The sequence below is a fragment of the Endocarpon pusillum genome (genome assembly GCF_000464535.1).
Source record: "Endocarpon pusillum Z07020 unplaced genomic scaffold scaffold1719, whole genome shotgun sequence".
NCBI classification, from domain to species: Eukaryota; Fungi; Ascomycota; class Eurotiomycetes; order Verrucariales; family Verrucariaceae; genus Endocarpon; species Endocarpon pusillum.
This window is the reverse complement of record NW_006916062.1, coordinates 546945-569774: the sequence shown is the minus strand read 5'-3', so window position 1 is coordinate 569774 and position 22830 is coordinate 546945. Positions and strand designations below refer to the sequence as shown.

General features: G+C 51.8%; 6 protein-coding genes across 6 annotated transcripts in view; 4 read left to right on the top strand and 2 right to left on the bottom strand.

Annotated features, from left to right (window-relative positions):
• Window positions 1-92: 92 nt before the first annotated feature.
• On the bottom strand, window positions 93-3014 carry EPUS_01011 (Pre-mRNA-splicing factor ATP-dependent RNA helicase-like protein cdc28; the record flags this gene model as incomplete). The annotated part of the gene is made up of 1 exon (XM_007802569.1): window positions 93-3014. One exon carries the CDS (start codon window positions 3012-3014, stop codon window positions 93-95), a length of 2922 nt encoding a protein of 973 aa, XP_007800760.1.
• A 1506-nt stretch (window positions 3015-4520) lies between these two features.
• Window positions 4521-5390, top strand: EPUS_01010 (uncharacterized protein; the record flags this gene model as incomplete). Its single annotated transcript, XM_007802568.1, has 1 exon — window positions 4521-5390. The coding sequence occupies one exon, from the start codon at window positions 4521-4523 to the stop codon at window positions 5388-5390; it is 870 nt and encodes a 289-aa protein (XP_007800759.1).
• A 2991-nt stretch (window positions 5391-8381) lies between these two features.
• EPUS_01009 (uncharacterized protein) lies at window positions 8382-9179 on the top strand (the record flags this gene model as incomplete). Its single annotated transcript, XM_007802567.1, has 1 exon — window positions 8382-9179. The coding sequence occupies one exon, from the start codon at window positions 8382-8384 to the stop codon at window positions 9177-9179; it is 798 nt and encodes a 265-aa protein (XP_007800758.1).
• Window positions 9180-10293: 1114 nt separating this feature from the next.
• Window positions 10294-10985, top strand: EPUS_01008 (uncharacterized protein; the record flags this gene model as incomplete). The annotated part of the gene is made up of 2 exons (XM_007802566.1): window positions 10294-10599; window positions 10665-10985. The coding sequence occupies 2 exons, from the start codon at window positions 10294-10296 to the stop codon at window positions 10983-10985; spliced, it is 627 nt and encodes a 208-aa protein (XP_007800757.1).
• Window positions 10986-12784: 1799 nt separating this feature from the next.
• EPUS_01007 (uncharacterized protein) lies at window positions 12785-19705 on the bottom strand (the record flags this gene model as incomplete). The annotated part of the gene is made up of 1 exon (XM_007802565.1): window positions 12785-19705. The coding sequence occupies one exon, from the start codon at window positions 19703-19705 to the stop codon at window positions 12785-12787; it is 6921 nt and encodes a 2306-aa protein (XP_007800756.1).
• Window positions 19706-21537: 1832 nt separating this feature from the next.
• Window positions 21538-22830, top strand: part of EPUS_01006 (uncharacterized protein) — a gene marked incomplete at both ends in the record, with an annotated part of 2430 nt that continues 1137 nt past the window's right edge. Inside the window, 2 exons of the mRNA XM_007802564.1 lie at window positions 21538-22272; window positions 22327-22780. Of these exons, the coding sequence (XP_007800755.1) occupies window positions 21538-22272; window positions 22327-22780 (1189 nt within the window). The remainder of the gene's footprint in view (window positions 22273-22326; window positions 22781-22830) is intronic.

Here is a 22830-nt window from a genome sequence, read left to right as displayed (position 1 = left end):
GCAAATACGGGAAATGGCAATCCAGTGCATGCACTTTCAATCATTCCGCCACTTAATCTATCCATCTATTCAATTTCCCCACGATCTAAAGACTAGATCTTACTTCTCCCCCCTCCTCCCTCCGCAGCACCAACCCCCCTGCCCCTGGGCATCTTCTTATCCCCACCCCCCAAACTATCCAGATCCTTCTTCGCATAAAAATGCGGCGCCACCTCGACCAACCACTCCGGCTTCAACGGCATCACACTGCGCATGTACTCCTTGCTTGTTAAGACCAGTTCATAGTAGAGCACCCACTTGGGATGAACCTCTATAAGTACACTGCTCGGGTGGATATAAACCGACTGTCCATTCTTGACCGTGCGATAGCTGTCCCCGCCCCTCTGTAGTCTTGCAGCATTGGGGAAAAATCCAGCCGTGATGGCTTTCTGGATCGGGGGGAGATTGTTCGCGTCGCAGAGGCGGGCGAGCTGGTCGCGCACGTCACGGGCTCGGTTCAGCGAGCGCTGCTGGAGAAAGTTCTCACGCGACCAGACATAGCTGAAATCCGAATCGACCCATTCGTTCCAGATATTCAGCAGCGATAGATGATCGCCGCCTTCTTTGTTGGTGAAGCGTGCTCGAGCGCTGTCGGCGTGGATTTTCTTGTCCTTAGGCCGGTAGAAGAGCGCGGATGCTTCGCCTAGCATGGCGATGATGGAGAGGACTTCTTCCACGCAGCCGTATTTATCCGCTGCTAGGATTGATTTGGCGAGCATGGGGTCGGTGGGGAACTCGGCCATCTGACGACCTACCTTCGTGAGTTCGCCTGCATTGTTGAGGGCGCCCAGTGCGTACAGTTGTTCGACGGCGCGGACGATGGTGTCGGTGGGAGGTGGGTCCATGAAGTCGAAGTCGAGGAGGTCATTTATCCCTAGAGATTTGAGGAGGAGGATCGTTCCGTTCAAGTTTGTGCGTTGGATTTCTGGGGTAGTGCTCTCGTCTAACTCGTTCATGTAAGCTTGTTTGGTGTATAGGCGAAAGCATTTCCCCGGGCCGACACGACCTGCTCGCCCTGCGCGTTGACCAGCGGAGGCGCGAGAACAGGGCGTTACAATGAGGGATTCCATGCCGGTGCGGGCGTTAAAAACGTTTTCTTTGACGAAGCCGGGATCGATGACATAGACTATACCGTCGATGGTTAACGATGTTTCTGCTATGTTTGTAGCGAGGACTACTTTGCGAGCTCCTGCTGGTGTGGGCTCGAAGATCTTGGCTTGGAGGTCAGACGGGAGATTTGCGTAGATTGGGCAAATGAGCATTTCTGGAATCTTGCTCCCGAGCTTGCGAGCTGTTTCCTGCAGGTTTGCTTCTGCTGCTTCGATTTCCTCTTGTCCCGTGAGGAAGACAAGAATATCGCCTTTTCCTTGCGTGATGTGTATCTGGAAGATCGTCGTAATGGCTGCAGCAAGATAGTTTGCTTCCGGCTGCGATGTGTAGTGTATATCTACTGCATATCGACGTCCAGGAATGTTGAAGATGGGGGCATTATCGAAATACTTCTGAAACTTCACAGCATCCATTGTAGCTGAGGAAATGAGAAGCTTCAGATCCGGTCTGGCTTTGGCGATATCTTTTAGAAGGCCACATGCAATATCAGTAGCCACAGTCCTTTCGTGAGCTTCATCGATCATCAAAGCTGAGTAGGCTCCTAGATCGGGCTCTGTAAGAAGTTCACGTAGAAGCATGCCGTCCGTCATATACTTTAGTACGGTTTTGTCGCTTGTCGCATCTTCGAATCGAATTGCGTATCCAACCTCGTTGCCCACCTTCACTCCCATCTCTTCAGCAACACGAGCTGCTACACTCATTGCTGCAACCCGCCTGGGTTGTGTACACCCCACCTTCAAGCCCCCTTTTGTGTAGCCGGCTTCATGTAGATACTGTGGTAGTTGTGTTGTTTTTCCGCTTCCTGTTTCGCCCACAATAATCAAGATTTGATGCTCACCAATGGCAGAAAGGATCTCTTCTCGAAATGCATAGACTGGGAGACTCTTCCTCGTCTCCTCTATCGATTTAGCCTTCTGCTCTGCGGCTGTCAGTTGCTGCATCATCATCCTCTGTTCCTTGGTCATAAGCTTCGTGTCCCCAGCTAGTCGATCCTCCATGATGAAGTTAAGCTTTTGGGAATCATCAAACACGTAGTCGTAATCTCCTTCATCAACAAACTCAAACCTCGATACCTGGGCCTGAGCTTTCGAGGTTTGTTCCTTCTCCCACTCCTCGTGCTCCGTAACGAATCTCTCATTCCCATGCTCATCCCGATCGGCATATCGCTTGTATAGTGCTTCTTCTTTCTTTTTCCGGTCAATCTTGCCCTTCTCGGTAATGTAGTCTTCAGGCAACGCATAGCCATCAAGGTGTTCATCAATCTTCATTCTCTCCTCCGCGATCCGTAGCACCTCCCTGTTCTTAGCAAACTCGGCCCTCTCCGCGCTTGTCAGATCAGGATTCTCTCGCAGCTCTGCCTGCTCTTCTGCGACTTGTTTCCGTAGCAAAGCTAGCATCTCCGCCTCTCTCTTCTTCAAGTAGTCCTGCCGTGAGCGTAGCCGTAGATCAGGCATAGCAGCGCTCCTGCCCGCAGCATCATCAGCTAATGCCCGGCGCTGAGCCAGAGCACTGTCCTTCGCCGATGAGCGGTCTTCAACCATCTTCTTTGAGCGCTCATCATCTCTCTTTGCGAGTCGTCTTGCAAACTCATCCCTTTCTTCACGGTCTCGCCTGGCCTCTTTTTCTAACAATGCCTCCGGAGATTCGTTCTCGTCCGGTGTGGGAGTTCGCATACGTGCAGCACCATCATCCAACTTTGCTCGTTTTGGGGGTGGGATCTGAAAGTCGTTCTCCTCGGCCTCATCTGACCCAGGCTCTTCATCTCCCCATCGCTCATCGAAATCGTCTTTGCTCCCTGGTCTCCTTCGCCGAGTCGACTTCTGGCGCCGTTGCTTTGTGCCGTTGGCTTCGAAATTCGACGCCATTTTTGGGTGTCAACGGATCACACTTCCAGCTAGTAGCTGCTTTCATCATCTAAGACCCTGGGGCGAGTAGATCAGTAGGAGGTAGTTAGAGCGACAGAGGATGCAACTCACTTTTGGACTGGCAACCTAGAAGAACTGGCATGTAGTAAGTAGTACTTGTTCGGTCTAGGTCTGTCTATCTTGGCAAGTTTGAAATGATGCTTCGCAGGGAGAGACCACTGAGAGTTATGTCTAAATTATCATCAATGTGTGCTTAAGTCAGGCCTACTCATAATATGATCGAATTCATCTAGGACATCTTAAAATCTATGAAACTGTGTCATTTTGGACGTCTTTTCAAAATTATGGCCATATAACAGTCAGATTATAGTCACCTGATCGTCCTTTGACGGTCTTTGTAATGACTAAGGACCAATAACGCGTTATTTTCGGAGCCCTTCACCACGTGAGTGACCTAGGGGTTACAGTTAACTACTCGGCAAATGCTTTACGTATTAGATTCGAAGAGTGTTCGAAGGCCATAATCCCCTTGGTCGAGTATAAGCGATATGATTCTTCCTTCTCAACTTCTTTTTGTATGTTGGTGAACGTCAGCTGCAAATGGACGACTCACGCCTGTGATCAAATAGTCAGGCAGCATTTTTGTCACAAATATTTAGGGGTGAGGCTGTTGAGGGGGCAAGCGGCTAAGGCAACCTACCCCTACCCTGAACACTCGCAGCCACATCATATCGAGGTCGCCAGTTCAGCCTCGTTGCTCAACAGTGTGCGATCAGCAGCCTCTCTTTGGTGCAATAGGTTTGTTCGATCGAGTTAGAAAGATCCTCATCTAGGCTCCAGCTTTTGAGCCATCCAATGCTGCACATATATTGGCAAAGGCATGGCGTCCTCGTCCCAAGCGCAGCGCATCCACTCTGGCCTCACCAATTCCCAAGGCGGCGCGGTATTCAACGATGACCTTCATTCAGGTCGCGATATCAATATCAGTAGGGACAGGCACCACTTGTAGCGATGCTGTGACTGACAAGTGCTTCAACCCTTCCAGACCACATCACAACAATTCGGCCGCTGGCTCGATCACTCTACCGTTCCTGTTTGACTTCGTCAGATCAGTTCAAAGATATCCGAAATGAACTCGCGGCTTTTCTTTCGGCTCTTGAAACAGCTCAAGAGACCTGCAACGAACTTGACATTGATATCACCAATCATCCTACACTTCGCCATTTGTCGCAAAGTTCAAATAAGGTATTGCGAGATCTACAAGATCTACAAACACACTTTGATAGTGTAGGAGCCCAGACTCAGGTCACATGGGAAAGGATGGGTTGGGGTGCAGAGGAAGTGGCAGATATAAGAGAGAGACTATTATCTCACATTGCTACTTTGAACTTGTTTAATTGCAACATGATAAAGTATGTCAAACTCTGATATAGTTTTATTCTTGTCTGCTTACAAAGGGTGTGCTTTTCTAGTTCATCCCAACGCAGGGTCGAACAGAGGCTTAATATGGTTATCGAAGAAGTTCGTGCTGGAAAACGGGAAGGATCAGTCATCTCCACACAAACAATTGATTCACTGTCCACAGATGAAAGGGAAGCATGGCGGCAGTTGCGCAAAGAATTAGAGAATGTTGGCATAACACCCGCACTCTTTTCACAGCACAGCTTATTTATCGTTACAACGCTTCAGAGAGCTCTTATCGAAGAAGGCCTAGCAGGGGATGTGGCTCTTGGTGATTCTCACATGACAACAGAATCAGGTCAGGAAGCGTTATTGCCATCTCATCCGATTCAATCCGAAGCAACGGTGCCCAGTGTCAGACTGATCAACACCTCTGTACAGCAGTCTCCTTCACGAGGGATGCTCTCTGAGAGAACCTTACCAGATGAAATGACCAACAAGGCCAGTTCGAAGGCGGCCAAGAAACCGAACCGCGTGGCTAGAATATTAAACAAATTACTTGTGCCTGAGACAAAATTTATGGATGCTGCTTTACGTGGCGATGCAATCTTAGCCAAGCAGCTTCTGAAGAGAGGACCGACTCCATCCCCAAAGAACTTGGGTCTTGCACTTCACTATGCCACAAATTGTGGGCATGTGGAGGTAGTCAAGCTACTTTTCACGTGCTCTGATGTTGACGTTAATTCTAAAAACACTTGGAAACAGACACCACTCTCATACGCGGCAGAGCGTGGACATGAGGAGATGGTCAAACTCTATTTGACACGTCCTGATATTGACATTAACTCTACCGATATCTGTGGACAGACACCACTCTCATTGGCGGCAGGGCGTGGACATGAGGCGGTAGTCAAACTCTTTTTGACACGTCCTGATATTGACATTAACTCTACCGATTTCTTAGGCACGTCCTGATATTGACATTAACTCTACCGATATCTGTGGACAGACACCACTCTCATTGGCGGCAGGGCGTGGACATGAGGCGGTAGTCAAACTCTTTTTGACACGTCCTGATATTGACATTAACTCTACCGATTTCTTAGGACGGACACCACTCTTATGGGCGGCAGGGTGTGGATATGAGGCGGTAGTCAAACTCTTTTTGACACATCCTGATATTGACATTAACTCTACTAATTCCCTGAAACGGACACCACTCTTATGGGCGGCAGGGTGTGGATATGAGGCGGTAGTCAAACTCTTTTTGACACATCCTGATATTGACATTAACTCTACTGATTCCTGGGGACAGACACCACTCTCATTGGCAAAAAGGTATGGACATGAGGCGGTAGTCAAACTTTTTTTAGAGCGTCCTGATATTGATATTACTCTATAGTTTTTGTGGATGGACACTACTCTCATGGGCGGCAGTAGGCGGACATAAGATAGTGGTTAAGCTGTTTTGATGCATTCTGATGTTAACGACTACGCCACAGTGGTCAATCTGTTGCTAACCCACTTCAACATCAACACCGACTCAAAGGAGAGTTTTGAACGAACTTTTCTAGTGTTGGTGGCCCAAAAGGAAGATTTGAAATGGACAAAACGATTGTTAACGAGTTTTCATTTTCTGAATCTTTTTACATGGGGGGTAGGAAAAAATGAGGTAGTAATTAAGCAAGTGACTCGATTTGATTCATGAGACCATTTGTTTTCGCTTCTTCTGTTCGTACTGAAGGCGTTGAGCTTCTGTGGCGGCAGCTAGCCGTCCTTGCTATCAACAGCAGGCTCATATCAACATTTTTTTCACGAGTTGTAGGGATACATACCGACAGAAGTACTCAATTGGGCAATGTACAATTCTGGCTAGAAATTTACCCCTTGATAGAGCGTTTCACTTGACAGAGCGTTGGGAACGAGGCGGTGCCAAGCTGCGATCCTGGGATGCTCACAAACTCCATTGATGGAATTGTCCATCATAACACCTTACAAACACGTCCAGTTTTGACGTTCGGCGCATCAAATCAGGAAATCAATGTCTCTATTAGGTCATGTTTCCCCACTAGCTCTGACCTGTGGGTCGTAGTTGACTTGATGATTCCACCTGAGCAGATGGTCCAAGGGTCCGTTCCAGAAGGCTGCTGTTGTCGTAGTAACGTGGTATTGTGCTTCTATTATGGCGGGATATTCAACCTTTTTAGACACGCTGCCAACGATAGGGCCAACTCGTCCGTCCCTTTTTCAATTAAAAGCCTGCAGGATCAAACCTTCTCTCTCCGGATCGGTCTGCCGTCTGGCTCTAGCCAGAGTCAGAAGAGATGATGATGGATGTGAATAGTGGATGTGGAGATAGGATGTATAGCTCTGGAGCGATTGCCATAATGTCGGGGTGATAAATAGGATAGGTTATTCCATGACTCGATGCCTGCCCCCAATTGTCCCAGCGGAGCATCGCATGTTCTGTGCTAGGAACGGACTTCCCAGAAGCCATTGGGAATCAGATTGAAGCGATGGTGTGTATCAGAACCTCTTGATAAGCAAGGCTGGGTATTAGTTTCCACTGAGTAGCACAACTCACTCTTTCATCAATTCTAGTTCGATGAAGGAGCCCATATACTGTGTACTTGATTCACATACCACACGATGACTAGCATGAAAAGCAACGAACGTGAGGCAGTAAGAATCAAGTTTGTAAAAGTTAACACAAAGTCCTCTACATTTTCTCCCCAGATCCCATTTTGGACTACATCCAGTCAGACCAGCACAAAACTCTGCTCGGGATAAATCCATGCGTCGAGCCGATCGGTGGCCTTATCCTGCAAGACCCCATGCAAATAGCAAGCCCCCGAAAATGGTAAATCCAGATAAATTTGTACCGTCGGGACCTGTCATCACGGCGGCTGTAGGACGATGTATGGCACCAAACCGCCATTGAGCACCACCACCAGGTCACCTGGCCCGGTGGCTGGGGATACGGTCCCCATCCAGCCGCCGCCCTCCTCCTCATTCCCGGCGTCACGAAGAACCGGCGGTTGACGGTCACGGTGGTGACGCACGTATTGAATGCGAGGCTGTCGACATCCAAAAATTCGGACTGGGCGTGCAGGAAGGACCACCACTTGTGTCAGTGGCTGCTGTCGGTGGCGTCGAGTGCTGGAGAAGTTGCGGAAGCTTCAAGTGCAGTACGAGTTCCATTAGTCTCATGCGTGGTGAAGGGTACGAGTGTCACGTGCACGTTCCGTTAGCTCTGCCTTGGCGCTGCTTCTTAGATTAGCTCTTGCTGCTCATCAGCTTTCTCTCCTCCATCCACTACGTTAGATTCAATCAAGTAACTCGATCCATTGCATACAGTGTCGTCATTGATGGGAGGTACCCCGCTATCATCGTGGAAAGATCCGTTCAGTAGTGTTAGCCAAAATGCTTGTTCTCGGATCGATTTCTGATCTCGATACAGAGCGTTTGCAGAGCACTCAGCGAGCGCGTGCCATTCGTCGTAGATGGCTGTTTGATGCTTTATGGGATGACTCGGCGGCACCCTTTCATTGGGGTCGACCCGGTCGACGATGATCCCTCGGACCCTCAGTTTGTCTGGGCGTACCAGCGACTGGTCCAGTGGCCTATTTCGACACGCATTGAAGGTGATGAGTCATTCCAAACGAAGGTACGGAGTCATGCTTCAAAAGTTTTCAATATACGCTAACTAGGATAAGTGAAAGCTAGCTTTTCTTGTACTAACGTGCTAGGAATGTGATCGTAAGATATATTACGGACTATATTAACTCCTGCTGATCGTCCAACGGAATTACCATTGCCTATAGAATAGCAGTCAGGAAGCCCGGAGCCTTGCTTTTGCGGCGCAGCAACCACGTACTATAAGTCGCATATATTCTTCAACTCAAAGTAAGTCTAGATACAAGCACTCCAAGAAGCCCTCCCTCGGAAGTGACAGGATACCCCAACATGAACGACACATCGACGACCCATCTACCACGCATTCTCTGTCTTCATGGCGGCGGAACCAACGCGACTATCTTCCGCATGCAATGCAGAGTTCTCGAGAAACGTCTCGCGCGATCTTTTCGTCTTGTCTATGCCCAAGCTCCCTTCATCAGCCTGTGGCCTGGTCCAGACGTGACATCCGTATATAAGGACTTTGGGCCTTTCAGAGTCTGGCTCCGAGATCACCGTATGCCCGGCGTCTGGACAAGCCGCGATGTTGCTTCCAAGATTGACGCGTCCCTCGCTTTGGCCATGGCTGCCGACGACGCCAAGGGCGCGACAGGAGAATGGGTGGGACTGTTAGGATTCAGTCAGGGTGCCAAAGTCGCCGCGAGCCTCCTCTACCGACAGCAAAGAAGCGGCATGACTACGTTCCGATTCGCAGTCCTCGTTGCCGGCCGTGGGCCTTTGGTTTGGCTCATGCCTGATCTGCCTAAACCGCGCGGCTTGGTCGACGCTGCCACACCATTCACGTATGATCCGCCTGCGTGGCTCACGCTGGGTTCCCATGAACACATGCTGCGACTCCCAACCATTCATGTGCACGGTTTGAACGACCCGGGACTCGACAAGCACCGAGAGCTGCTTCGCGAGTACTGCGATTCGCGGTATGCGACGCTCGTCGAGTGGGACGGAGATCATCGACTGCCCATCAAGATTCGAGACGTCGAGAGAGTCGTCCAGCAGATCCACAAGGCTGCACGGGAGACGGACATGCCACCACCGATAATGGGACGGAGTGGTTTCTTGATACAATAGATAAGCGTGTACACCAGGGCATAGAACGGATTAGATGGTTCATGTCGGAGTTTGGGCGTTCCGGAGGACGCATCGAATGACAATCGATTGGAAATGGAGGCCTATTTGGCTGCAGCGTTCACAGTCCTTGGTCAGTACCGCGGTACGTAGCCAACGCAACGATACGGTACTACCCCCCTGGGGCGTACTAACGGTACCAAACCAGGGGCTCAGTACTCCAGTACAATGCCAACGATACTATATAGAAATTAAGAGCTTAATTTTATAGGGAATTCACACGATATTAGCGGATGCCAAGAAAACTCTATCCCTCCTTGTGGCTTAGTAAGCATCCATATTATAGTACACGATAAATGAACGTTTAGTAGAAAATAACTCACGTTAGCATTTGTATGGTACTGTACTGAGACACAGTACAACACCAACGGTACGATAGTACCAACGGTACCATACCCTGTTTTGGTACTGTACCAACAGTACCGACCCCTCGTACTGTTTCATTGGTCAGTTTGCGAACGCTGTTTGGCTGTTGTGCTCTTGAATTGCATACTGAGGATTTGGTGCACTATAGGGACTACGATTTATCTTTGAGCATCATTTGGACTAAGGCTGGCCAGTGTCCTTTCGCATTCGAAGCTGTCACTTGTCCTGGAAGCCGGGTTGATCAGCAGTCGGGGCCACGGCAACCACCCAAGTTTAGAATTTCCTTTTAGAGAATAGAGACAAAAGACGAACGAGCTGAACCCAACGCATCCCTTAGTTTAATTTTCTCCTTCGTACGAGCTCGGCTGAAGATCCGGGAAAACGTTTGTCATCCGGAATTTCTATCAGCCGTATTAGGAACCCGAACGGAATTAAACGGATCTAATCACTACAGGATCCCGCACATTCATCAACGCGACGCCAGTCGGTAAAATGTGCGCCGGTTGGTACTCAAAAACTAATGCGTGCTATCCGGTTGGGAAATCGTGTGGGTTACGTACGGGACGGTCCTTTAGTCTGGTCACTTTTGTCGCGTGAGGTATTATAGTATATATATCCGACTTTCTTTCTTATAAAGCTGCATTCCACTCCTCGTGGAAGAACCATTGCCCTGTCGTTCAATAATCACAGTATGCCTTCCGTCACCGCTGACCAGTGGCTTGAGGCCGCAGCTTACCGTCGCAGCGTTCACGGTTTAGCGGGCACCTCCAAAGTATCGGACAAACGCGTTGAGGAAATTGTGGCCAAAGTCCTCGACTTTGCCCCTTCATCTTACAACACCCAGCCCGTCCGCATTTCGCTCGCTTTCGGGGAGAAACACAAAGAACTATGGAGCATTATCCTCGAGAAAGCCGAGCCGATCCTCGAGCGCATCAATCCTGAGCTATGGAAGAAGTTAAGAACATTGTTCCAATCTCATCAGGCGGCATATGGATCGGTAAAGTTTCCCACGGCCACTTTCATCCATGCCCGTGCAGTGTGTATCTAACGAACTTCGGGTAGGTTCTCTTCTGGGAACGCACTGAAACGACCAAAGAAGCCGCTGAGACACACAAAGCCACCGCGCACATGTTCGGGGAATGGGGTGAGCACGCACAGGGCATTCATCAAATCCTCGTATGGACGGCACTGGAACTCGAGGGCGTCGGCGCCAACCTGCAGCACATGAATTCTCTCGCACCGATCGAGGCAGCGATCAAGAAGTTTGCGGGTGTGCCTGAGGGCTACAAGCTGAAAGCCCACTTGAATTATGGAGATGAGCAAAGACCTCATCCGGAGAAGCCGGAGAAGTTGCCGATCACGGACCTGTTGAATGTTCTGTGAGATGGTGATGCTGGTGGTCACAGAGTAACAAGTCGGCGAGGGGACAATGCTGTCTAAGGATTCAGATCCCAGATATACGAGAGTCTTGGGCGTCGGAATCCTAGCAGGGTCATGTTTTAGATAGTGTGAAATTAGAATTAGAAAAGGGTGATTGATTTCCCTAGTGTTGAACTGACGTCATATGGTACAGCCAAATTCACGTAACTCGCAGTGTTGCAACAACGTCACTGGATTTCAAATCAGTGCTTTTCTACGCCGTTTTAACAGAATTTTCAATGCTTTAAAATACGCTCTTTTTCAAACAGTTTCTATTACTTCGCGCGAGGGCAAATTGCGCTGTTTTGCTTCGAATTGTTACGTTGCTAATGATAGCAACAACTAACGCAACAAGAGATTTGCTGCCTATTTTGAGTGTTGATTTCATGTATTTGAACGCGCTAATACCCATTTATTAGATGGAATAACTTGCTATTTAATGTTATTCTTCTGAGTAGTAAGTAGCATTTATTATTATTAAGCCCGTGTCATGCGCCTGCCACACGCCTGCCACACGCCTGCCACACGCCTGCCACACGCCTGCCACACGCTTGCCACACGCTTGCCAAGCGCCTGCCGTGTGCCTGCCGTGCGCCAAATAGAGGCCTCGTAGCCGTCTGCAGGAGATAGATAGAATCTACACACTTCTACCACACTGAACAGCGTCTTTTCGACGCCTTTTCTGCGTCTTTTTCTCGCCTCTTTCTGCTAGGCCGTGGCCGTCTAACAGCCCGGGATTCGTAATATTAATACAACTTAGGTAAAATCTCTTTAATTAAGTTATTATAGAGCATTCTTTCTTCTTTTATTCTAATTAGATTAGTTCTACTTTTCGAATAATTCATTATTGAAGGATGACAATTGTCAGATGCCCTGGCCTGACGAAGAAACAAACAAATAACTAATTCAAAAGTGGGTAAAGAGTGTGTTGATTCTATCTGTGGATTTTGGCGCCTTTTGTACGTCAGATCCTCCTATCCTTGGCGTATGCCGACCGCCTGACAGGCGCAGATGGCTCTGCCCTGCCCTGCCCTGCAAGGGCGCATGACAACAATCATATAGAAGTCTATCCCCTTCCTCTTTCAGGGCCTTAAGTTGAGGCTGGATTTACACTAGGTAGTCTGGCTTACACAGTGGTAGACTCCAGCACGATACGCGTTGTATTGATCTTGACATCGAACAAATATGAAAAGTATTGTGCATTGCGGAAGTCTTGCGAAAATTTGGAGGTTGTGCGGAGTTGCTAGCGCCGCGTTGTCAAACAGCAACAGCTCTTGAGGATCAACCTCTATATCATATAAACAAGGTATCAAAATGATGCTGAGCTTCTTCTGATTCTTTTGATACAGAATTCACATATAAAAGATTCTTTTTAAAGAAGTAGAATTTACTATATAGAAAGCCATTTCTATCAGTAAAGATCTGTATTACTATTTATTTATATTTTTAGAATTAGGAGAAGCTCAGCATCATTTTGATACCTTGTTTATATGATATAGAGGTTGATCCTCAAGAGCTGTTGCTGTTTGACAACGCGGCGCTAGCAACTCCGCACAACCTCCAAATTTTCGCAAGACTTTCGCAATGCACAATACTTTGATCACTGCAACACTAAAGAGCATTCCATACGTTGCCATTGAAAAGAAAACAGGTTTATTGAATTTCATCAAATATCAGATCTAATTCTAATGCATCCGTGTTTGATCCCAATTCCCAAAACATATTTAACGCCGCCCATCTATAGACCGCCCAGTAATCAGAAACTAGTAAAGAAATCCCATCTCCTTCCAAGACCTCACATATGCCTTGACAACCTCTGCACTGACCGGTCCCTCCGCCGCCATCGTCTCCGAATGCTCACTCGACCGCGCAGTATCCAGCACAATGCCACCGCAAGCCATGCGCTCAAAATGATCCTCCAGGAACGGCAACGCCATCGCCGCCGGATTCTCCTTTGGTCCCAATGCCGAGCTCCTCACGCGGCGGATCCATTCCTCAAAAGACACAATGCCGTGCGCCGGAACCTCCAGCGCCTCCGCCAGGACGGAAACAAGCTGCTTCCAGGGCTGACCTACGGGGTTGTCGACGTGATAGACAGGATACGACTCCGTCGCGCCTTCGCGACAATCGATGTTCAACAAATCGACCATGACGCGCGCGGATTTGTCGACGGGCAACCAGTGTGCGACACCGCCGAGATCAGGAATCGACTTGAGACTGTGACAGCTCTTGATGACGAAGGCGAAATGCTCGACGGGGTTCCAGAAGCCGCTGGTCGTGGAGCCGGAAATCTGGCCGGGTCGCGCGACCATGGCGCGGAAGAGGCGGTGGTGCTGGCGGAGTGTGTCGGCGAGCATGCGCTCGCACGTCCATTTGCCTTCGTTGTAGCCGCTGGGCATGACGGCGGCCATGGACATGGGTTGTTCGAGAATGTTGGACTCGTCCGAGAAGCCCGTCACGCCGATGGAGGAGATGAACTGGAATCCGATTCTGCGGGTTGAGGTGCCGACTGCCATGTCGCGGGCAAGGTCCAGTAGGTTCCGCATCACTCGCATCTGAGGCTCAAAGGCTGGGAGCGGCCGAGTTGCGCTCATAGGCCAGGCATTGTGGACAATATGTGTGCCATTTTGCGTCAGCCAGTCATAATCCTCGTCCGACAGACCAAGATGTGGCTTGGATGTGTCGGTGCCATAGACCCGCAGCTTCTTCCATGCGTCAGGGGACAACTCGATGCCTCGCGAAGAGAGCAGTTCCTCCTGACGCTTGTCAGCGGAGACGTCGCTGATGGCGCGGTTCATGCAGACGACGGTGGCGACATCGGATCGCTCTGCGAGGGTTTGAACAATGTGAGATCCAAGACTGCCGGACGCGCCAGTCACGACAACCACTGCTCCTTCACTGCGGCGGCTGGCGATCGCGCCCTTTTCCGCAGCCTCTAACGCTGCCGTCTCCCAACCGCTTGTGTAGGTTTCGACTAGGCGCAGTGCTGCAGCCTCTCGGGCTTCGACGTTACCCCTGTTCAAGACTTTAGCAGCTGGGACGGGCGCCTCGATCTTGGAATCCTGACCTTCGTTGCTGAAGTCCGAGGCATCATCCGGAGTGGTGATATTCGAGCCTGAATCCTCGTCGCCCGTGTCTAGCGAGCCAACATCTTCCCCTCTACCGGTTGTATCATCATCGCTCTCGTCGTCGTCGTCGTCATCTTCCTCCACGTTTCGTCCACCTCCACCCCTGGCCAGAGCATTCGCCACGCAAGCGACGAACTCGCGAAGGCTGGTTGCGGCCATCGTCTCGTTACTGTCGAGCTTGCACCGGAGGCTGTTTTCAATCTCGCGCGCCAGCTCCATGGCCATCAACGAATCGATGCCCAGATCAGCCATCTGGCTGTCAAGGCTGATCTCGCTAGCCTCCATGCCGGAAACGTTGGAGACTACATCGCGCACCTCTTTAACAATGTCGCGTGCTCCGCTATCAGCCTTCGACTTTTGGCTGTTGGTCGTCTTCGCCTTGGGGCGAGAAGGGATCACCGCCGGTGTGGCACTGGTAGGCGCAGTGAAGGCGGCAACAGGTCGGGCCGGAGTCGGCAAAGACGCTGCGGTGTCCCTCACGAATGACTTGTCTGTCGTCACTCTGGCCAGGATCTTGCTCATCGTCGCCTTGGGAATCCGGACGTATCTCAGGCCGAGGATGACCTCGGCCAGCGCACCGGTCGAAGCATCAAAGATGAAGACATCCGTCACGTACGACTTCTCGTTCTGGCGTGTGTGGCGAGCGAGAACATGCCAGACATCGGGACCATTGTCACGGCCATCCATCATGAGCTGAGCCTTTGGTGAGCGCATGACCAGTTCGAGACCGGTGGCAACAAACATGTCGCTGGCGGGAATATCGGTCAAAAGATTGACGTACATACCCGCAACTTGGCCGTACGAGTCTGCCTTGGGAACGTCCAGCCAGGTGTCACCGGTGTGACGTTTGTGCACGACACCGGCGCTCTCGCCGTTGTCGCGGCCCACGATGTACTTGACACCCTGATAGACAGAGCCAAAGACAACGACTTCTTCGAAGGCTCGGTACACATTGCGGCCGCCGAGCACTTCCACGCCCTCCTCGTGCGCGCCCAACGCCAGGATCGCCTGGCATTGCGCATGGCTGACGACGCGCTCCCATCGTGCAAACTCTTGGTTGGCAGCCGGATCAGAAGGAGAGCACATGCTGATGCGACCCTCGGCGTGCTTATCGTCGGCGGGAGACGCGCCGACGCTGTGGATGGTCCAGTTCCACTCGGTCTCAGCCTTGTTGAGCGCCTCGAGGTCGATGTAGTACTCACGCGTCGGATCGGCGCAGATTGGTGAGTGACTGAGCATGTCGCGGACGACCGGCGAGAAGCCACTTGGTCTCCACTCAGGATTCAGGCTGAAAAGAGTCTCGATGGCAATGTCAATCTCCAGCGTTGCGGGAGCAATTGGCGCCGTCTTCGCGATCACATGCGTTGAGAACAGGCGTTGGTACTTGTCTGATTCCGTGTTGATGCGGAAACGAGCCAGCTTGCTCTTTTTGTTGTGGTCCTGGAAGCCGACGAAAGTCCACATGTCGAGGGTTTTGGGATCGATTTGCCCTTGCTGTCCTGGCGCTGCCAACAACAGTCCATTGCTTCCCATCTTCTCTTGTGCAACCTTGAGAGCCTGCTCAATTGGCGACTTGAGCTCGAGCCAGTGGCGCGTCTTCTCGAACTGGTACGGTGGCAGAAGAAGCTGTGAATACTCATCCTTTTGCGAGCGGTGGTGGGCCCAGAAAGACACGGGCAGACCCTGCTTCCAGAGATCGACAGTCGCATCTGTGAGCTTGTCGAGACCATTCTTTGTGTTAGTAATGGACACGGACTGGAAGTGAATCGCGTCAGAGGGGACTGTCGTAGCCAGTGCCCGCGAGGCCATGACGGTGATGGTCGAGTTGGAACCGGCTTCAAGGAAGATAGCCTCGGGATACTTCTGTGCGAGCCTTTGCACTGCGTGATTGAAGAAAACAGGCTGGCGCATGTGAGAGCCGGCAAATCGCCAATCCAACGGCGCCGCCGGGTCTCCCTGCTCGGTTGCGCGCTCGATGTGAATAACGGCGTCTTTGAAGGTTAGGCTCTTACCAACCTCATTCAGACGACTGACAAGGTTCTCTGCCAGTGCGGAGTGGAAGGCATTGGTGACGTTAAGCCGCTTGCTCTTGATGCCCTGTTTTCCAGCGAGCATGGTGGCAAAGGCATCGATGGCTTTGGTAGACCCGGCAACGGTGAAGCTGCGAGGACCGTTATAGCATGCGATGCCGGCCGTTCCGTCAGACGCGAGGTTCGACTCCTTCAAGAGATCATGCACAAGAGCTTCGTCGGCCTCAATTGCCATCATGGCACCAGAGTCAGGTCCCCAAGCAGTCTGCACCAACCTGGCGCGACCAGCAATGAGCTTCACGGTATCTTCGAGGCTCAGCACGCCCGCTACGCAGAGTGCAGTAATCTCGCCAAAGCTGTGGCCCACGAGAGAGACTACCTTGTCGGTGAGCCCACAGTCGATCCAGGCCTTGGCCGCCGAATACTGCATGGCAAAGAGAGCGGTCTGGAGCTTGACGACATTCTCATAAGGCTCGGCAGAGAATATGTCGGGATAGATGCTGTCTAAGGCTTGAGCAGTGATGGCGGCATTGCACTGGTCAAGGTGATGTCGGAATACGGTGGCACTTTCGTAAACAGCGCGATCGAGACCAATGAATGTTGAGACCTGGCCTCCGAAGCACAGAACCACTGGTCGCTCAGCCTTCACCGGAGCGATGCCAATGCTTGAAGCTGTGTCCTTGGTAGCTGCGGCTGCTTTGGCAAGCTTGTCTTGTAGCTCGTTCAAGGAACTACAGCTGAAGATCAGGGCTTGGGGCAAGCCGGGATTCGATTGCCAGTTCATACTAAACGACACGTCTGCAAGCCCAGCTTGGCCTTCCTCGAGCCCGGCGTACTTGCGAAGATACGGGGCTAGTGCGGTGGTGTATGCGGCGATACTGCGGGCGTCGAGGCCTGAGATCCAGAACGGCAATCGAGCGGAAGCCTTGGCTAAGAAGGATGCAGACTTCTTGGGTGCCGAGTGAGCGATCACCACACTCGAGTTGGATCCGCATGCACCGTAGTTGTTAAGCAGAGCCAGCTTGCGGTCCCCTGGCCACGATCGCAACGCCGTCACCACCTCCATGTGGTCGGCCGGCTGGGCGTGGATATTGGGGTTCATGCTCTTGAAACTAGCCTGGGGAGGGATAAAATTGCCTCTCATCATCAAAAGCACCTTGATCAGGGAGACAAGCCCAGAGGCGCCTTCAGTGTGCCCGACGTGCCCCTTGGCCGAGCCAATGGGCAAGACGGTATCGCGCCGAGGACCCGCCACAGCCTTGCGGATGCTTTCCCACTCGGCAGGGTCGCCCACGGGTGTTCCAGTGCCATGGCATTCCACAAGCCCGATGTCAGACGGGTTGACGCGCGCCTTGCTGATCACCTGGTTGAAGAGTGTCGACAGAGAGGGCACGTTGGGGACAAACAGAGGAGTCGTGTTGAGGTTCTGGTTGATACCCGTGGCGCGGATGGTGCCCAAGATGTTGTTGCCATCTGCTACAGCGGTGGAGAGCTTCTTCAGAAAGACGTAGGCGATGCCATCACCGCGGCAGTAACCGTCAGCAGCAGAGTCGAATGGTTTGCATTGTCCAGTAGGACTGATGAAGTTGCCCGCAGCCAGGTTCTGTGTCCATTGTAGGTTGGTCAGGACATTGACTCCACCGCACAAGGCCGCAGGGACTTCGCCGGACAGCAGGTCGCGGCAAGCCCAATGGAGAGCGGTGGTCGATGACGAACACGCCGTATCAAAGGTCAGCGAAGGACCGGTCCATCCGAAGTAGTGCGATACGCGGCCGGGAATGAAACTCCTCAGCTCTCCGGTGCCTGTGAAGGCGCTGGTCGGGTGACAATGGATGTTGACGTCGTACTCGTAGGAGCAGAGGCCGACATAGACCCCGACATGTTTCCGTCTTTCATGTTCAGATGGGCTAGTCGTAGCCATCTCACGGAAGTAGCCAGCCTGTTCGAGAGTCTGGTAGGTGGCCTCGAGCGAAAGGCGGCCCTGCGGGTCGATGGCCATGGACTCACGCGGGCTCTTCTTGAAGAATTTGTGATCGAAAGCATCGGCATCGCGCATGAAATTGCCGTACCATGTTCTCTCCGGGTCGGCCTTGTCGCGGAATAACGAGTCCGGAGTCATACGCTCGCGCGTGATGACTTGGTGCTGCGACTCTCCGGTCTTGAGCATCTGCTCGAATTCTTCGAGATCTTGCCCACCCGCGACCTTGACAGACATGCCGACAACGGCAATGATGTCTTCAAGATCTTCTTCCCGCGGGGCTATGGCAGCGCTCGGACGGGCGACGTCGATTGGTTCGACAGTTTCCGATTTCTTTACTCTGTCTTGGTCTTGAGGTTGTCGAGGCTCCTCGATGTCTTCGAATTGGACTTGGTTTGAACCGAAAGTGCGCAGAATGGTGGGTGGCAAAGGACGATCGAGTCCAAAGGCAACGATAGAGATGTCTTTCTTGTTCGATGCGAGCTTCGAGACGGTGCTAGTCCAATTCAACTGATTCGCCAATATGGAGCGCAAGACCATGGCGACCAAGTCGTCTTCATCGCCGGAGACTTGGTTCCCCTCGGGATGGTCCAGGTAAGTCGGCAAAGCCAGCTCGGCAGCGTTCGGGAATTGCAGCTCAGGAATTGAGTGGCAAACGTCGATGAGCGCTTTGGTGAAGCGTGCCCGCTCTTCTGTAGGAGCGTGGAGCTGACCCTTGAACGCGAGAGGCAGGGCGGTGACACCCGCTGCCCGAAGCTGCCGGACGACTTTTGGCGCGATTCGCTCCGACGCGGTGACGGTGGCACGAGACGCGTCGAAAAGAACAGAGACGTAGGCGTCCGGAGACAGTTTCGAGACGATGCGGGTCATATCATCGCCTTGCTTGGCCGTCCTCCACGCGACGGCCAAGGAGACAGATCCGCCTTTACCGGCCTTTTTAGTCCATTCCTCGGTGGCACCGACCAGGGCGGCCATCAACGCTGCGACGCGTATCGCCGTGGCACCGTACTTTCGAAATTCTTCATCATTGTGGGAGCTGGCGACGGCGACGGCGGCAATCATACCCGCGCAGAATCCCACCATTTCGACCTTGTTACTTCCGCCAGCCTGTCGCTGCTGTTGCTGTTTCACCAGCTCTGCTTGTAGATCGTCGACTCCAGTCCCAATGAATCGACACTCGAGGTAACGACAGTACTGATCCAGCTGGATAGCAACCATGAGAACTCCGATCCACAGGTCTGGGATCTCCGCATCTGGAGCTAGTGTCGTGACCGATTCCGGACCATTTCGAAACCACGACACCAGTTCGGCCAGGAGACGAGGACCTTCCATTGACCGACCGACTTCGGGCATCTTCTGTGTCATGGCGTCCCAGTACCGTGGCAAGCCGGCAATCGTCTTAAGGATCCAGTCCCCATTTGGTCCTTGGACTATCTGCCGTACTCGTTTCTCCAGTGAATTCTTACTCTGTGGTCCGATGTGTCCGCCGAAAACAAAGGTCGTCGCATCCCGGACGGCTGACATGGAGGGAGACTGAGTGGATGACATGATGGTTATTGGATGTGGCGTCTGTATGGAATGCGATGAAAGGGGGGCGACTGAATTTCCAAACCAAGAGACGATAACCTTTGAACGATTGAACGTTCAGTCGCGTGGATCCAAATCATATATGGTTCTAATAAATTGAGTGAATAGAGGAGCAATCACAGAAAAGGGCCAAGGACATGAATGATGAATGTATGTTGGTCAGAATCATTCTCAAAAATAAATCAAGGCATCGTCTGCTCTTGTTTTATAACGGGAATGATATCTTGGAATTACTGTCTTGTCCATGTGCATAGTCATCATTGGGGCCTTGTTATCTAACCGCAGAAACTCTTGTGCAGGGAAAAGGGAAACGGCCGCTGTGGCCAGATGAACAGCTGAACAGGATCGCTGATACAGGATCCCGTCCGGGAGTATGGAGTATGGAATATGGAACATGGAATATAATAGATGCGGATAAGGCTGTAGAAGGAAAACAAGCGCTCTGATTCGATTGCTTGCTTGGACAGAACTCCGAAAGCTTTCTAAGAATAGTAAAACATGGCATTTCCTGGACGTTGGAGCGCTATGACTCTGAATCTCAATTGGTGGTGTGTAGCTAACTAGAAATCTAAGATGCAAAAAGTTCGGACGAATGGCTCTCTAGGCGCCAAGGCCCACATCATACTAACTACATAGTAAGCGACTTGGCGGCCTAGGACGGAGTATCCTTGGTCAATGATTAATAATAATAATACTGGCTCCAGGGTCGCAGCGTTGACGTGACGTTGATATGCACGTGGCAAATGCACTAGCCCATCAGCCCGCTGATGAGGCTCCGCGTATCCGCGTATTCGCGTAAATAGAAGCCCTATTGCAACATTGGGCATGACTCGCAGAAACTACTAGTACGTACTACGTCACACGGAGTATCCCTCGCGCTATCGGAAAATGTTTGATTTTTAGCGCCTTTTGGTGTTGGTGCCAAACCTACACCCAACACTGTACACCCCATGCACCCAAACTTCTACCTCCTATGGCCCTGAGGTTGGAGATATCTATTTCAGGTATTTCAGCTAATGGTAGCTTTCGAAACAGCCTTATTTCAGGCATAAGTCGACGTTACATAGCCTACAGCCTCCCAATGACCTGGAGACCCCTGTCGAGCTCCCTGGGGCGCTTACGAGCTGAACTTTTTGCTCTTTGCTTTTAGCTTATTTTGGGTCTGAAGCGGTAGAAGGTGTGTCTTTCTGTTCCCACATTCGTTCCCATATTCCTGTATGGTTCGAGGCTTTGGAGCGCGCTCACTGCGTCGTAAATCCATATTAGAAGTACATAGAAGGCAATTGAAAAACGTGGGCAAAGATTTGGTAGAGACTTGGCGCCAAGACTAAAAGGCGCGAAAATAAACATTTCTTCTTTTCGACGTCAATTCTGAATCTGGCGTTCAAATCTGGCTCCTCAGAGATAAGCCGTCTCCTTTCTCCCTCTATCGTTGACCAGCTGGACATAATTGTAGGGGCAACAGGGGCTGTGCACCTCCATGGCTCCCGGACCCAGTGAATAATAATGGGAAATGCAGCGGTCCTCGGTCCGGGGGGAGCACAGTGGTGGTTGAGGAGGGCTAGGGGGATAGAAAGTCCGGCGTCAGGAGTAGGAGTCACAACAAATATCTACCCATTCATACTTCTGAATGCGAGTGAACTCTTTGTTTATTTGTTTGTTGGCATCTTGGCTATTGTGTCGCCTATTCGCCTATTCTCGCTCTTCTCCTCAATTCTTCTATACACACATAACCTCGTCCGAGCTGGTCTTTCCACGTCCGCTAACCTTGCGTCAACCACCACAAAACCACCATGGCAAGCAAAAATATCAATGGCAATGCCAATGGCTCTGCGCGTCCCCTTAACGTCGCCGTTGTGGGCGGTGGCATTATCGGCGTGATGACCGCCATCGGTCTGCGACGCCGCGGCATTCACGCAATCATTTACGAGCGAGCACAAACCTGGCATGAGGTCAGCGCCGGTATGGCATTCACCGGCGCCGCGCGAGAATGGATGCAGCAGATCGATCCGGCTCTCGTCGAGCTCCTTGCAAACATCAGCCAGAAGACAGACGCCGCCAGCAGCAACGCCTACTGGAACGCTTACCACCCCCGGACAAAAGAGGATGCCGAAGACGAGTCCAAATCGCTTCTTTTCCGCATCCCAGTGAATAATCTCGATTTCTGGGGCTGCGTTCGCTCGCAACTCCTGAAGGGTATGGCAGACTTGTTGCCCGAGGGAGCGGCCGTTTTTGGCAAGCAGCTTCTCAACTACATCGACGACGAGCAGAGCGGCAACGTCGTCCTGCATTTCGCTGACGGCACTACCGCCGAGGCCGATGTCTTGCTGGGATGTGATGGCATCCACTCCGTCACGCGTGCAGTTCTCTTGGGCGCCGACCACCCAGCCAGCCGTGCTGGTTTCAGTCACACCGTGGCCTACCGCACCATGGTCCCCATTGAGCTGGGCATCAAGGCTCTGGGCGAGAAGGTGGCGAAGAGCGCGTGTAATCACTTGGGCCCCAACGCTGATCTGCTCGTGTACCCGGTTTGTGCATCATCTTCCTCCACCTGTTCGCTTCAAGATTGCTAACTGCCACAGGTCATGTCCGGCACACTTCTCAACATGGCCGTGTTCGCTCACGAAGAAGCCGAGTTTCCCGACCCCGACAAAATGACGGTCCATGTCGACAGAACCGAGATTCAAAAGCTATTTGATGGCTGGAGTCCACAGGTCGCCGACATCTGGAAGCTCTATCCGGAGAAGGTCGTCAAGTGGGGAATCTTTGATCTGGAGGCAAACCCTCCACCGACGTATGCGGGAGGTCGTGCATGTCTCGTCGGTGACGCCGCGCACGCCAGCACGCCATATCTGGGAGTCGGCGCTTGCACCGGTGTTGAAGACGCGTTGGTGGTCTGCACGCTTTTGGAATCGGTACAGCAGAAGGCATTGAGCGGCGAGGCGTTGAAAGAGGCACTTCGAGATGCGCTCCAAACCTACAGTGCCGCTCGATTGGACCGTGGGCGATGGATCCACCACCACTCGCGCCAGATGGGTCAGCTGTATCACTGGAGATATGGCCCCACAGATCGGAAGAGCGTCGTG